The sequence below is a fragment of the Otolemur garnettii genome, unplaced genomic scaffold, assembly GCF_000181295.1.
Source record: "Otolemur garnettii isolate 467f Iridium unplaced genomic scaffold, OtoGar3 scaffold00056, whole genome shotgun sequence".
Classification (NCBI taxonomy): domain Eukaryota; kingdom Metazoa; phylum Chordata; class Mammalia; order Primates; family Galagidae; genus Otolemur; species Otolemur garnettii.
In genome coordinates, this window is record NW_003852451.1 from 661,968 (window position 1) to 676,892 (window position 14,925).

A 14,925-nucleotide genomic window follows, 5' to 3' on the forward strand; every position below is an offset into this window, starting at 1 on the left:
TCCCCCCAGCCTCGCTTTCCCAGTCCCAGCGCTCTGCTCCTCCTGTCAGCTCCCGGCCGGCCTCGCTTTCCCAGTCCGAGCGCTCTGCTCCTCCTGTCAGCTCCCGGCCGGCCTAGCTTTCCCAGACCGAGCGCTCTGGTCCTCCTGTCAGCTCCCCCCAGGTGGCCTGGCTTTCCCAGACCCAGCACTCTTGTCCTTCTGTTAGCTCCTTATTCTTTCCCTTACTCTTCGTTTTCAGCCCAGCTTTGCCTCTTCTGGCATGTAGTGGAGACATGATGCACACTTGTTTAATTGATAAACAATGAAGTGGTAGGATGGGTTTACCTGCATAATTTCATTGGTGTGTGATACCAAGGAGCAATGAAATGCTGAACTTGAGAGAATATTTAGTAGTACATTGGCAGGAATTTTAATAAATAAATTAAAAATGAATACATAAAATAAATATATTTGAAAAATTAAATCTATTTGATTTCTTAGATTTGAAGTTATGTTGTTATGCGCTTTTATTTTGTAAATATTATCTATAATATATATTTTTTGTTAATGTTCTCAGTTTCTAATCCTACAAGGACATGATCAGCCAATTACTGCTGTGGCTTTTGGAAATAAAGAGGACCCGCTTCTGATCTGCTCTGCATCCCTGGACTGTATTATAGTGTGGAGCCTGCAAGAGTGTAGAGAGAAAGTACTTCAAGGTGAATGAAAATTTAAAACATTTTAAAAAATGCACAGAGGCATAACTCATCCTTAAGTAGACCAGGGGCCCTGGGATCGGTTTTCACTTTCTTAGCCTTGAAGCTAGACGTTCTAAGGAGATGCTCGGGACGGGCCGTCTGATATTCGGCTCATTAGCTTTAATCTTATGTAACTTCTTATTGTAGAAACAGAATTGGGTATATACCCTAAAACACATAGGCATGTTGTAATATTCTTTCCTTGCATGACCAAGGATTTCTGGAGCACATAAGCTATTCCAGGCTGGAGTCACAGTGGTGACTGAGAAGGGCTTGCCGAGCCACTAGGAACTGACAGTTTAGCGTTTGTGACAGATGAAACAAGGTGTGAACAGGAAGGTCAGTGGTTACAGATCATGGGCCATGCAGTAGACAAAGCAGATAGATAAGGGCCGGAGAGGGAATGAGGGTGGGAGGCCTTTTGTGTGATGAGATTTCTGGGAGAAAACTGTGGGGTGGACATGAGAAGGGGCTGGATGGTGGAGGGTTGTCCTGTGTGGACAGGTAAGGGTCAGGATATGTATGCAGGGCACGTGTCCTGGTGCCGTACCTAAGCTGTGGACACCTGGCTGTAGACATGTCCACACAGCCCCTCCCAGGGTCACGTGGCAAAGCTTAGGAATGGGCTGGGGGCTCACCTTGAATCTGGGGTCCCTCGGCAGCTTTCTCCCACACACTTGGCTTTGTGGCCTGGGACTGGTGGCCTGCCTGGAGCTGTCCTGGGAGGTGTGCAGAGCCCTGTTGCTGAGGTGCAGAGGGCATGCCTCCCACCTATCCCCTTAAAGTCATAAGGCCCAGCCCGGAGCCAGGGGGACGGAGGGAGACACAGAATGCTCCTGTGTTGCTGGGAGAGTCGGATGAACTGACACCAATGGTGGAATTTGCTCTAGGGCTGGCCCCTCGAGGGACTACCGTGGGCATGCTTTCCAGAGCAGTGCTGTATTTAAGGTGGAGCCCAGATGATCAAATTGTTGCCACATGTGCTGGAAACAGAATATTCCTACTGGATGTCAAGGTGAGCCTGAGTGTCCTGTGAGCAGTCTGTAGTGGGCAGTTGCCTGGGCCCTGCACATTGTTTTTTCTGCCCTTCTTTTAATTTTTCTACCCTTATTTTTAAGCACTATTTTAAACTTGGCATATTTTAATAAACACTACATATGTTAGAAAAAAACAAATGAAAACATAATTTTATCTTGTTAGGAAAAACAAATGAAAACATATCTGTATCTCCTAACTGGAAAGCTACTAGAATTAGGTATTGGTTTTTATATAAATTGTAAAAACTTTATGTGGGATCTGGGTATCTGAGATGACTATAGACAAGTTCAGTGAAACACTTACTTGTTGGGTATTTTCCTACTTCAGTGATCTCTTCAAACCCTTGTAGTACTTTTGTTTATCTCTTTTATCAAAATTTGCTTCTCATCAAGAACTAGACTTTTTTGCTTATTTCTTAATTGGGATTGGTTTAAGTAAATGTGTTACCTCCTCCAAGGTTGCGTGATTTTATTTTATTTTATTTTATTTTATTTTATTTTTTTGAGACGGAGCCTCAAACTATCCCCCTGGGTAGAGTGCTGTGGCATCACAGCTCACAGCAACCTCCAACTCCTGGGCTCAAGCGAGTCTCCTGCCTCAGCCTCCCAAGTAGCTGGGACCACAGGCACCCGCCACAACGCCTGGCCATTTTTTGGTTGCAGCCATCATTGTTGTTTGGCGGGCCCGGGCTGGGGATTTGAACCCGCCACCTTAGGTGTATGTGGCTGGTGCCTTAGCCGCTTGAGCCACAGGCACCGAGCCGGTTGTGTGATTTTAAATCTGTAACCCCGGAGCTCTGCCCACAGTCACAAGTGTTATAAAGTAGGAGGTGGGAGTTAGTGGGAATACTGAGGGGGCACTTTTTGTTTCCTCTGAAGTTGTGTTCTGCTGGAGGCCTGTTTTGGAGATTATCAAAGCCTGGTAAACAGTCTCGGCTTCAGCTAACAAAGTTGTTTGCCTATGCTCGCTTTCCTTGCTCAGATTACTACCTAAGAAATGTTGATTTCCTTAAGGACTGACTTGGACTGTTGATGCCTCTGACATTTCATCTCGACACTCCATATTTTCTTTTTCCTGTGAAGGTGCACCCTCATTCTTTCAAATGCACATTTTGGCTTCTGATTATTTTTCAAATAATATTTTTAGAGCAATTTTTGTGAAACCATGGATAAGTCAAACAACTGAGTTATTTTTGAGTATGATTTCCATTGTGGAACCAGTGTAATGCAGACAGTTTGAAATATCAGCAGAGTGTCTGGGAAAGACGTGGCTGATGAACACACAGTATGTGGATGGCTGAGAAGTTCTATTCTGGTTATTTTAATCTTGAAATGAGCCATGTGAGTAACCTGAGACCAGGTGGATGATGATGAGCTGAAAGCAGCAGAAATCCATCCCAGCCTGCAGTGCCTCAGCAGCAAGGTGTGACACTACTGTTCCAACAGCATTGGACCATTTGATAGCAATCGGCAAGGTCAGGAAGCTGGACAGGTGGGTCCTGCATGGATTAAGTGAGAGTCAGAAGGGACATCATCCTAAAGCTTGCCTTTCTTTGCTGTCATGACATAAAGGTGAACCATTTCTACACTGCACTGTTATGTGTGATTAAAAAATGGATTATTTTTGATGATCATAAGCATTTGGCACAATGGTTGGATAAAGATAAAGTGATGAAAGACTGTCCCCAAACCAAATATTCATCAAAAAAAGCTAATGGTATCTGTTTGGTGGTCCAGTACAGGTATAACTCGTTATAGCTTCTTGAAATGTGATCAGTGAATTACAATGGATGTCCACTGTAACCAACGGGGTGAAATGAGGATGCTTGTGATTAAGCAACTGAGACTGGGCAATAGAGACAGACCATTTCTCTTGCAAGACAATGTGTGACCACACCTCACACATACAACCACTACTCAAACTACCAAGACTAGACTTGGAAACCCTCTTCTGTTACTGTATTCACCAGACCTTGCACCAACTGACTGCACTTTTTCCAGGCATTGGGCCATGTCTTGCAAGGAAAAATATTTCATTTTCAACAAGTTGTGGAAAGCACCTTGTTTGATTTCATAGATACTTGTCCTCCTAGCTTCTTGGCTACTGGCATAAACAAGCTACCATTATGATGTAAAAACTATGTCAACAATTTAGGTGCACTTTTTAATTAATTGCACTGCTTGTCTGAGATATGACAAACTAAACTTTTGATTTGAAATTGGACATTTCATATTTAATGACCTAAATATATTACCTTAAAAACTTAGATTAGGAAGGATGTTGAACATAAAATAATAATTGATTTTCATGGGTCTAATGTGTGGTAGTCAATTTGGGGATAAAGGGAGAAGAAATTTTTGTGTTGAAATAATTTTTGGAAACCATCCTGGAAATTTTGGTTCTCCAAAGAAGCTGCTATAACCAGTTAAGGCACAGGCAGGTGACAGGATATGCATACCAGGGAGGCTGAGAGGCTGCCTGTCACTTCAGAAGCTTCCTGGGTAATGTGATATTTGAGTTGTAAATGTTAAGATATTTTCTTGTAAGCATCTTATAGTAATTAAATGGATTAGCATTAGGCTACCCCACCATGTATTACATAATTAACCATTAAAATGGAAAGAATTAACATTGTTATGTTAGGAAAAAGAAAACCAAAATTAATTAGGAAGATGCTTAAAGTGTGAAGCACATGGCACAATGGGTGAAGTGCAACTAGAAGGTAGAAGGGGTCCATGTGGGCTTGGGTCTCTGCCACACATCCCACAGCCGTGAACCTGGCAGGTGGGGCAGCAGACAGCTGTGCCAGACCTGTACACAGCGTGTGCAAACCTTTCACGCTTTCTCAGTGCAGGTATGATGAGTTTAAGAAGATTTAGTGAGGGAAAATAATTTAATAGACGCGAGTTATGGGTTGCCAAGTAAATAAGGCCATGAATACTTTACATTTGTTTAATGGAATATTTAGCAAAGAACAGCTTATGAAATTTGATTTGAATGATTTCAAGTGAATACTGATTACTTTTTCATAAAGGTACTTTTTAATATACACGAAATAACATAGGTATAAAAATATTAAAGGCAAATAGTTTAAAATATTTTTCAGGATATAATATTCATAAATAAGTGACTAGCTTTATTTTACAAAAATTGAAAGAAATAGAAATGTCTATTTCATAATGGTCCCTTGACTGTCCCTTTAGGAAAAGGCACATTATAATCTTATTTTTTATTTTTTAACAATGTGATAGTAATTGACATAATAACCTCAGCAGTTATCAATGGCTATATGTTGCGTCATTAAAGAAAGTCTTCTGAGTTAAGTGTCTGTTTTCATTTTGTCACTGTGTATATGTGTGTGTATATATAGTTTTCTGAATGTAGTTAGGGGACATTTCTCCTGTCTAAGTTGTGCTTAAGTTCAAGGAAAATACCCCAGCCCCAGGTGCCTGGAGTCTAGTAGGCATGTTCCACAGGACACAGGTGTGACTTTTATGAATGTCCAATGTTCTCCTACTTTCTGTCTTGATCCTACTATGGAATTCCAGCTTATGACACTGACTTCTGGGGTGCTGCTGAGCTCAAGGGGTTTTAGGGATTCACAGAGTAAGGGGTAACTTGGCAGTGGCCATCATTGTGCTGTCTGGTTTTATTTTGGTGACAAAACGGAATAGAGAGCTTCTGAAGGAGAGGGTGCCTGGGGCAGGTCCATTCTGACTGATGGTGGGGGAGAGGAGGGTGGGAGAGGTGAGGCTGCCTCTGAGAGTCCAGGCAGCAGGACAGGCTCAAGACTCTGTGAAGGATGTGGGCAATGGGGAGGCAGAAGCTCCATGATCCTCAGGTCAGCTGCAGTTAGCTTTTTATCTCTTAAAATTGCTGACAGCATGGCCTATGATTTCACAGGTTTCCCTTGGAGCTCAGGCGTCTGAATTTTAATGTCTAGCTTTGTATAGGTGGGGTACTATGCAAGTTTTGAGACAGACTGTGTTACAGTCCAGGATCTCACAAAGCACAGCCGGCAGCGTCTTTTCTAACTCACCTGTGCAAGTTTCGACTTGCTCAGCTTATTGGTGTCGCTGAGAGGGCTTCATTTGTTTCCATCTGTGAGGATTTTATGCTTCTTGACTTTTGTGTATCTCAAAACTTTCGTAATGACCCACATACCGATAGTTCTAAATGTGGAAGAAGGAATCATACAGGGGACTTTAATAGCGGCTATTTTCTGTGTTACGCATATATCTTGGTGATAATAATAATTACTAGGAAGCTCAGCTACCATTTTCCTCCCCAAATCTTCTCAGGGTCTGTCTGTACTGGCTGAGCTGGGGGGCCACCTGGGCCCAGTGACAGCAGTGGAGTTCTGTCCGTGGGAAGCAGATACCATCATCTCAGTGTCTGAGGACAGAAGCTTTAAGGTGAGGGGTTGATGTCGGACTCTTTCAGATGTAACAAGGGCTTTAGACAAATATCTGTGGACACACTGGCCCAGTGCCTTTGGTTCCTGTACTGCCATGTAAATGGCTCTGTGTCTGCTGCATTTCTATAAGGTGACTGTTGTCCTGGTTTCCATACAGAAGTGGAGCAGTGGCTTTGGCTGGGTCACAAGGCTGAGGAGCCGGGTGTGGATCCTGCAGGACAAGCCTTGAGCCTCCAGCTTTCCCAGTCCCAAGTCCAGGGCTGGGTCAAGCAGTAACATTAATTTGTGTCCTAGCATTTCCTAGGGACCCAGAGCAAAAGGGACAGTCCTAGTATTAGAGGATTCAATCAGAAGTAAACTAGGCTCTAGAAGAACACAAACTAAGATGAAAGTGCAGTTTACGTCCAACTGGTTCCTGTGGACTGTCACAATTTTTGATTTGCACTTCTGTCTTGGGAGTGTCAGACAAATTTCTGGGAAGCATTTCTAACTTTGTCTTATGTTTGTGTTTTTCAATTTTTTCCCAAATATATATGGTTGGAAGTGTTAGTTTTTCTATAAACTTATGATATCTCTCATTGTTTTCTACAGTTTGACCATACCTGCTTATTATGTCATTTCCTGTTTTAGCCAATCCTTTTCACTGATTCCATGTGTTAGGCAGAATCGTTAGTTCAAGGTTTTGCAATAATGGCAACACTCTTACCTCTTCTAAAGAATCTTGTGTTTGTTCAAAGGTCTGGGACTGTCGTACAGGATTGGTGACATACACTTCATCTGTGTTAGCAGGTAAATATTTCCTGAAGACGGGCTACATGTAACTAGGAGCTCCTGTTCCCTGGGGCAGAACTGAGCCACGCAGATGGGTCTGACTCAGGCCCACCACCTATGTACTCCTATCCACATGTTAAAAGGACTCACTTAACACTTGTCCTTGAAGTTTTTAACTTAAAATTAAACATATGCTTGGAATCTGAGCCCTTCACCTCTCAGATGAAATGTCTGACCAGCGCAGGGCATGGCCAGCCTGCAGCAGCCCCATGGAGTGAAGCCTAGTCCTCTGGTGCTTGTGGCCAGGATCTCTCCCCACGGGTCCAGGGTGTGACTGGGAGCAGGCAGCACTCTGGCTCTGTGGTCGGGCAGTAAGCACTTGCAGCTTGTGAGTCTCAGGTGACTGTGGTCCTCAGAGTGCCTTTGTGGGGGTGGTTGAAACAGCACTGGGGCCACACAGCTACAGGACCACATGGCCTGCTAGGCAGTGCAAGGGACCAGCTTCAGTGACACCGATGCTTAAAGACAGATGTTCTTTATGTCCTCTCAACAGCGTATCCTCTTCTAAGTTTATTCATTGATGCAGAGAGCAAGCAGCTTATTACTGGGTGTGCTGACGGCCAGGTAGGAGAGCACACAACCAAGTCCCAGTGTTCAAGCATTGCTATAAGTGAACATGTGCACAGAAGGCCTTTACTTTCCTATTACTTCCTGATATGAAGAAACAGCCCCTCAGCGTGAAGCTCTGTAACCCTCTGTGGCTGCGTCCCTGGGGGCTGGGCCTGTCTGTGTCTCTGTAGCCCCCGGTGAGATCTTGGGTGTAGCAGGGGTTAGAAGTCACTTTCAGCCCTGTTAGTGTCAGTTTTACACATTTTTGAAAAATGTGAAGATATTTAAATTAATGTTTTTCTAAAGACTTTTTAGCGAGCATTTGACATTTACTTCACAAAGCCTAAATAAAATTGGTGTCGATATACTTTGGTAAAGTTATGTTTTTGGAAATTAAGATCCTTTTTTTGACAAAGTTGACTGCTGTCATCCTGTGTCTCATCACCCAGTGGAGTGTCAGATGTGCTTGTGGTGCTGAGGAGACTGGGCCGAGTGCTAGGCAGGGATCCCAGGAGGCCAGGTGGCGGGTCCTGCCTGCACCGCGTGGGGTTCTCACCTGATGAGAGCGGCTGTGCTGCCAGTGCCCAGGAAGGGTGCAGTGGAGTTGCTGCAGGACTGGCCTATCCCTTGTGGCCTGTCTGTGTCTGGCCCTCTTTTTATCTGGGCCCTGCTGTTTTGGGAAGCAGAGTGTCACGTGTGCGTGTGCTTGGTCCACAGCTCTGGGTCTTCAGCTTGGCCGAGAGACACCACTACCGCTGTGTAGTGCGTGTGGACCTGAAGAAGAGGAGAGAGAGCTTCTTCACTAGAAGGGTGAAGTCTGGGCTGTGCGGCCTGCCAGGTATGTTGCTTGACCTTCAGCTTTCCTGGGACACTGAATACTGTTGACAAGCTGGCAGAGTGGAGGGAAAGGATAGAGGAGAAAGTTCCCTATTTGGAAAGACTGCAGGGTCTCGACCTTGATGGACACCAGGGCTCAGACTAGTGGTGGCCAGTGGTGAGTGTCAATCTCCAGAGAGGACATACTCTGGGGGCAACAGTTGACCGGGTATCAGGGTTGTTGTACTGGGGTAGGTCCCAGCTCCACAGGCCTGGTGCCTTCCAGGGGCCTCTGCTCACTGCAGGTGCCTGCCTGCAGGCTGCCCAGAGCTGCTTCCCCGACCCTATCTGCAGCCCTGCCCAGATGCCCTGTGCATCTGTTTTATTGTCACAAAGGAGCTTGTAACTAAGGAGTGTGCTCTACATCGCTCCTGCCAAGTTCACCAGGAGGAACGCATGGCTTTCATCCTTTAATTCAGTTTTCTATGCTCTTCCTTAAGAGCACACATTGTGCTTTTATGTTTGGCCAACAGGTCTCGCTCTGCAGGTGTACACATTGATCTTAAGGCCATTATTATTATTATTAGTTTTAGTTTTTGCTATTTTGTGTATGATTTTAAACTGTTTCTTTTTATATTAGGTCTGAAATTACCTTTATCCAATATACATATTTTTAACTAATGCTTTGAACCTTGTTTCTTATCATTTCTCTTATGAATATTTACTGTGGATGTGAATCTCAGGGGATGGGGAGTTGGGCATTGAAGTGATCGGCTCCCTTCTCCCCCGTCTTTGGCTTCATACCTGAAATTCCGTTTCCTACAGACTGCCTCATATGGGGTGATTTCTAGTATTTTTGTTGACTCTGATTTGTTTTAGCAAGATATATTCACGTCATCTCTGGGTATCCATAGGTAGCCTTGAACCTTGATTGGCAGATTTAACTTCAGTCCTCAGACCATTAATAACTCTCTTCCCTAGAGGTGCGCCTGCTTCCCTCTACAAGTGAATTGGACACAGAAGGGGTAGAAGCAGCTTTTCCCGTCCTGAGACTCGCACCCTGCAACCTTTCACCCATCCTAGGTTCTGAAAACAGATTGTGAGTATGATGAGCTTTGACGGGAGCTGTGCAGAGCACACTTCTTAGTTATGTAAGTGAGTATTGAGTTTAGTTTTAAAGAATGGTTAAAAGGAAACCAAATTATTTTTGTCTCTTTGATTATTATTAACTGTAAGTGTTCTTAGGATCCTACATTTTTAAGTCTTAAACTTGGTAAGCTTGGTCAATTATATTTAAGTATCTTTAATTAAAGGAGTTAGATTATTTTTAGGTTTTTCTTACCCAAATCTAGGCAGATCTGTGCCTCTGTTACAGCAGCTGCCTGATCTTTGTGGCACCAGAACTGGTTTCGTGGAAGAATTTTTCCACAAAAATTTTCCAGGGGGGTTGGGGTATGGTTTCAGGATGATTCAAGCACATTACATCTCTACCTCAGCCCGTCAGGCATTAGGTTCTCAGGGCGGTGCAGCTGGGACCCCGCTCATACACTTTACTGCAGGGTCACCCTGTGGGACTCTGAGACCAGAAGGCTGCTGCTGATCTCACAGCAGGTGAATCGCAGGCGATTGGAGCGGCTATGAACACAGGTGCAGCTTCCCTCCTCACCTGTGCTCACCCCTGCTGTGTGGCCCAGTTCCTAACAGGCCAAGGACTGGTAATGGTGTGTGCCACCCGGGGATTGAGGCCTGCCACGCTGTGGCACTTCTTTAGAAAGGGAAAATGGTTGTCACAGTGTCCTAAACTTCCCTTTCCCCAGGTGTGCCATGTGTCATACATTTGAAATTAACTCCAAATAGATTTTATTTATTTTTGTGCTCAAGAGAAACATTATAACCATTTGACAACACCAGGAAGCCCTGTTCAGCTGTGACTAAAGAATATTGTCATACTAGTGTTCACAACCTCCCTAATCTCAGGAAGCCCTGGATTATGGATTTGCCTAAAAGGAACCTTTTGCCTTCTTGAGACTGGGTGTGAGGTGCATAGTGGACAGCCTGGCTTCAAGTGGTCTTGGCTTGGCTAGCGTTCCATACAGTGCAAACCCAGGGGGTAGGCACAGGAACAGAGCTTGGCTTGTCCCCTTGGCTGGTCAGGGCCCTGGGCACATTGAGCCCTCCATGTCCCTAGAACAGGAGGATCCACATGGTCAGTGCCATTCACAGTGGCAGTGGGCCAGCATGGCGCTGTGCTAGGGACACCAGGAAGGAGCCTGGGTGCTGTTCTGGCTGACTCAGGCTAGAGGTAGGGCCCAGACAGGGAAGGGCTAGAGAGAAAATTCCTGCTGGAGCCTTTCTCTAAGTCTAAGTGTAGCACAGTCAGAACAAGGCTTATTCATTTGTTTGTCAAGGATAACAATCAGACCGACGTTTGCAACTGGTTAACCCTGCTACTTTGGGCCATTAGCTGTCTCTTAGTCCTCAGGGGTAGGCAGCCAGCGTCATCTTCAGGAGTAGCGATGCCACCCTCACCTGAGCTGGGGCCTCATGAAGATGCAGACGCTAATTTCCTCTGTAACCCTAGTGGAAATGACAACCGCAGAGGTTAGAGTTGCATTACTTGTTTTATGTAGACAGTTAGTGGACCCTGAGGAGACCTGACACTGATTTTAATTCCAGCCTTGCCAAAACGTGGCTGTCTGTTAAAAGGCCCAGGGGACTGCCCAGCATGGGGACACCTGAGCCCATGCTCCTTTCCCTCCCTTGACTCTCAGCTGGGCAACTGCAGCACTGTGGGAGAGACTGGAGGGAATGAAAGTATGATAATCCTTTTTTTTTCCTTTAAAAATCAGTCTTTATTCTGGGAATACCAAAGGCTTGTGGATTGGAAGCTCAGCTGCTTTATTCGTATTTAACTTGGCAAACTTTGAATTGGAAGCTGTTTTACACTATAAGGGTAAGAGCATAAGTTCAAGTAATCTTTGACATAAATTTTGTGTGACTTTAATATTTTTCTTTGACTGGTAGTGTAGAAAGTCCCATCATTTGAATTTGAGGATATGACACCTTTAATCACTAGTGACAGAGGTTTCTCCTTGAGGGCATCAGGCCCTCTGTCAGCTCTGCTTTCCCCCGGGTAACTTCCCTACTTCTCTGTGTCTGTCCTTTGAGGCTCCTGTCTATATGGGGCTTCTGCTGCCCGCCTGGCACCACCCTTTGGCCTCATAGCTCAGACTGAAGGTGTCTGGAACTGAGCTGAAGTGCTCTCTGCTCCTGGGCCTCTCTCCTACACTTTCTGCCCCCACCAGTAACACAGGAACAGTTGGGGGACCTTTTCTTCCTCCCTCCCTCCCAGAAATCCAGTTCCTCAGCCCTGCTCCAGGGATGTCCAGCCCCTCAGCCCCACTCCAGGGCTACCTGCTCTGCCTGCTCAGCCATAGGCACCAGCCTGGCTTCTCACAGTAGGTCTGATCTTGACACCTCTGTGTCTTGACACCCTCTGAGGCCTCTGTTTCCAGGATGCAGTAGGAGTTCCTCAGCTGGGCCCCGGGCCCCCCGGGCTGCTTGGAAGTCTCTCTCCCTTGTCACCTGCTGTGCCATGGCCTGGCGGAACCCTCTCCTTCCCCCTCAGTGGCCGTGGTGCCTGCTCCTGGGGACTCGCCTCACTGGTCACTGTCTGATCCAGATGTGGTTCTCCTTGTGGCTCAGCCCTTCCTTCTTGGCTCTGCCCCAGCTTTCATGGTGCGTCCCACAGGAGCTCTGTACTTGACCTCTGGCTTCTCCGCTGGGCTGAGCCTCATGTCCATCCCACGTTATGTCCCCAGCCACCAGCATGGTGGTGCTAGGCTCTCAAATACTTGGGATGAATGTCTCAGTGAGTTCTTGGTCCCCTTCACCTATCCCTTCAACATTGTTTCTTTATCTTTGCTGAACACGAAGATTTTCAGAACCTCAGCATTCAAGTTGCAGGATCCTGTGCCATGATGGGCAGAACTACTGATCAGAAGGTCGGTCACCAGCATCTTCCATCTGTGTTCTGAGATGTGTGTCAATGCTTTTGATTCATGCTTATGTTCTGCAGCATAATAAGATAATAAGGGGCTCAGTGAATGAGATTTTTTTTTTTTTGAGACAGAGCCTCAAACTATCCCTTGGGTAGAGTACTGTGGCATCACAGCTCACAGCAACCTCCAACTTCTGGGCTCAAGCGAGTCTCCTGCCTCAGCCTCCCAAGTAGCTGGGACCACAGGCACCCGCCACAGCACCCGGCTATTTTTTGGTTGCAGCCGTCATTGTTGTTTGGCGGGCCCAGGCTGGATTCAAACCTGCCACCTTAGGTGTATGTGGCTGACGCCTTAGCCACTTGAGCCACAGGCTCCCAGTTGAGATTTTATATGTGAGAATTTTTATGAATTTCACAGTATGACGTGACCACTAACACCAGTCAAATAATGTGACTATTGGTATAAATGACACAGATTTAACCATCAGCACTCCAGGTGCACGTCACAGTCCCTGGTCACCCAGCAGCTCTGTTAATGATGTGCACGCCCTGCCCCTTGTAGGCACTTTGCCTGCTCGCATCCATGTTCGGGAAGAAGTTCGCTTTGCTGGAGATCGACCTGGCCATGCTAGTCAAGTCTCAGCAGTGCCCTGGTGCCAGGAAGCATCTCTCGGTGCTGGCCAGGTAGGGGCCCCTCAACAATGGTGTGTGTTTGTGCCAGTTAGCATTTTAGATTCCTTTTTATGTTAACAATAAAAGTAAAGTTTAGCAAACTTCCGAATATGCTAAGCTTGTTTGAAAGCATTTTTCATGCATGGCTTCCATTTTGTTTAAAACTAAATAAAACTAAAACATTTATTTTAACGTGAACCACTGTATTATTTCAGGATAGAATATAAATTAGCACTTTTTAAAAAAATTAATATTTTTACAAGAATAAGCTTGGTAGTTTTCATTTCCAAATATTGTGTACATATGTATAGCTCTCTGTATGAGTGAATCATTTATCGCTACCCTTAAACTACATGTTTCATTAAAATGATTCCATCATACAGTTGTTTTCCTCATGTGGTTTTATTTTATTTTAGCTCCTGTGTGCTACCAACCTCTCCGCTGTATTTTGGAATTGTTGAGGAAAAAAGCACTAACCCTGTTGGTCAAAAACGATCTGGTTAGTATAATGTACTCTGTGATGTAAAACTGCAGGGCGGGGGGTGGGGGGGCTCCCGGGACGGCTTGAGCACTGTGGCCGCTCCTGGAGTGCATCTCTGCTGGCGCCCGTTCCTCACGGCTTGAGCACTGTGGCCACTCCTGGAGTGCATCTCTGCTGGCGCCCGTTCCTCACGGCTTGAGCACTGTGGCCGCTCCTGGAGTGCTTCTCTGCTGGTGCCTGTTCCTCACGGCCTCCCTACTTTGCTCCTCGCTCCTCTCATATTTATTACATGCCATCTGTGGGAGGGAATATGCCAGATGTTTTTCTTCATGAATTGGGCATAGTTTCTGTAAATTCACAAGCACACTTGTCGTCTGACGGCTGTCTCTCTCGTGACGAGGGCAGTGGTGGTGCCTACTGGGGCCGCTAATGATTTAACACAAGAATAATTGTTTTCCCTTTTTTGTCTGTCGAAGAATCTTAAAGTCAATCCCAAACATCATGTCATTCTACTCCTGTTGCTTCCATGCTTATTTCTAAAACTTACAGGTTCTTATCTAGTCACAGTGACATTGTATCAAAACTAACAGTCATTTTTTGGTGCCTTGTATTAGCCAGTCCAAAATAAATTATTCCTGATTATCTTAAAATGTCATTTCATAGGTTTGTTCTAAATAGCAGGCAAATAAATCTGCATGCTACTTTTTTCAAAGAAATAATCTTAAAATTAGCTTACATTTTAAGCTGGTAACTTTATTATAAGACTAACTGATAATTACATTTTTTCCCTTTAGTGACCAATTTAAATTCTTAATCAGTCTTGTCAAACCTCAGTGGACCTAATTTAAAAATTTAAATGCTGCTTCATAGACACCTCCCTATGAGCTCCCTTGCCTCTCTGCCACAGCAGGAATCCCACCCACAAGAGGGCCCCTGACCTGGCCGCTCCTGTCTCCAGGACAGGTTGTGGTCAGCATCCTGGACCCTCCGTCTATCTCCACACTTTGAAATCCTGCTCTATGTAACTTCTTTCCATTTTCTGGTGTCTCATTTGCTCTTCACCCCTAGTAGTGTGGTTTGAACCATCTGTGCCCCTGTAATGGGTCTGGGATAGGACAGTGGTGAGCCCCAGCTTCCAGGTCTGGGGACAGGACCACAGTGAGCCCCAGATTCCAGGTCTGGGGACAGGACTGCAGTGAGCCCTAGATTCCAGGTCTGGGGACAGGACAGTGTTGAGCCCCAGCTTCCAGGTCTGGGGACAGGACCGCAGTGAGCCCCAGATTCCAGGTCTGGGACAGGACCACAGTGAGCCCCAGATTCCAGGTCTGGGACAGAACTGTGGTGAGCCCCAGATTCCAGGTCTGGGACAGGACAGTGGTGAGCC

General features: G+C 45.6%; 1 protein-coding gene across 1 annotated transcript in view; it reads left to right on the top strand.

The window, feature by feature from the left end:
* Positions 1-14,925, top strand: part of WDR27 (WD repeat domain 27) — a 147,793-nt gene that overhangs the window by 12,575 nt on the left and 120,293 nt on the right. The window contains exons 3-13 of the mRNA XM_012806750.2: positions 557-698; positions 1,628-1,752; positions 6,077-6,190; positions 6,930-6,981; positions 7,517-7,587; positions 8,290-8,410; positions 9,370-9,487; positions 11,238-11,341; positions 12,325-12,392; positions 12,951-13,072; positions 13,477-13,559. Coding sequence (XP_012662204.1) covers positions 557-698; positions 1,628-1,752; positions 6,077-6,190; positions 6,930-6,981; positions 7,517-7,587; positions 8,290-8,410; positions 9,370-9,487; positions 11,238-11,341; positions 12,325-12,392; positions 12,951-13,072; positions 13,477-13,559 — 1,120 coding nt within the window. The remainder of the gene's footprint in view (positions 1-556; positions 699-1,627; positions 1,753-6,076; positions 6,191-6,929; positions 6,982-7,516; positions 7,588-8,289; positions 8,411-9,369; positions 9,488-11,237; positions 11,342-12,324; positions 12,393-12,950; positions 13,073-13,476; positions 13,560-14,925) is intronic.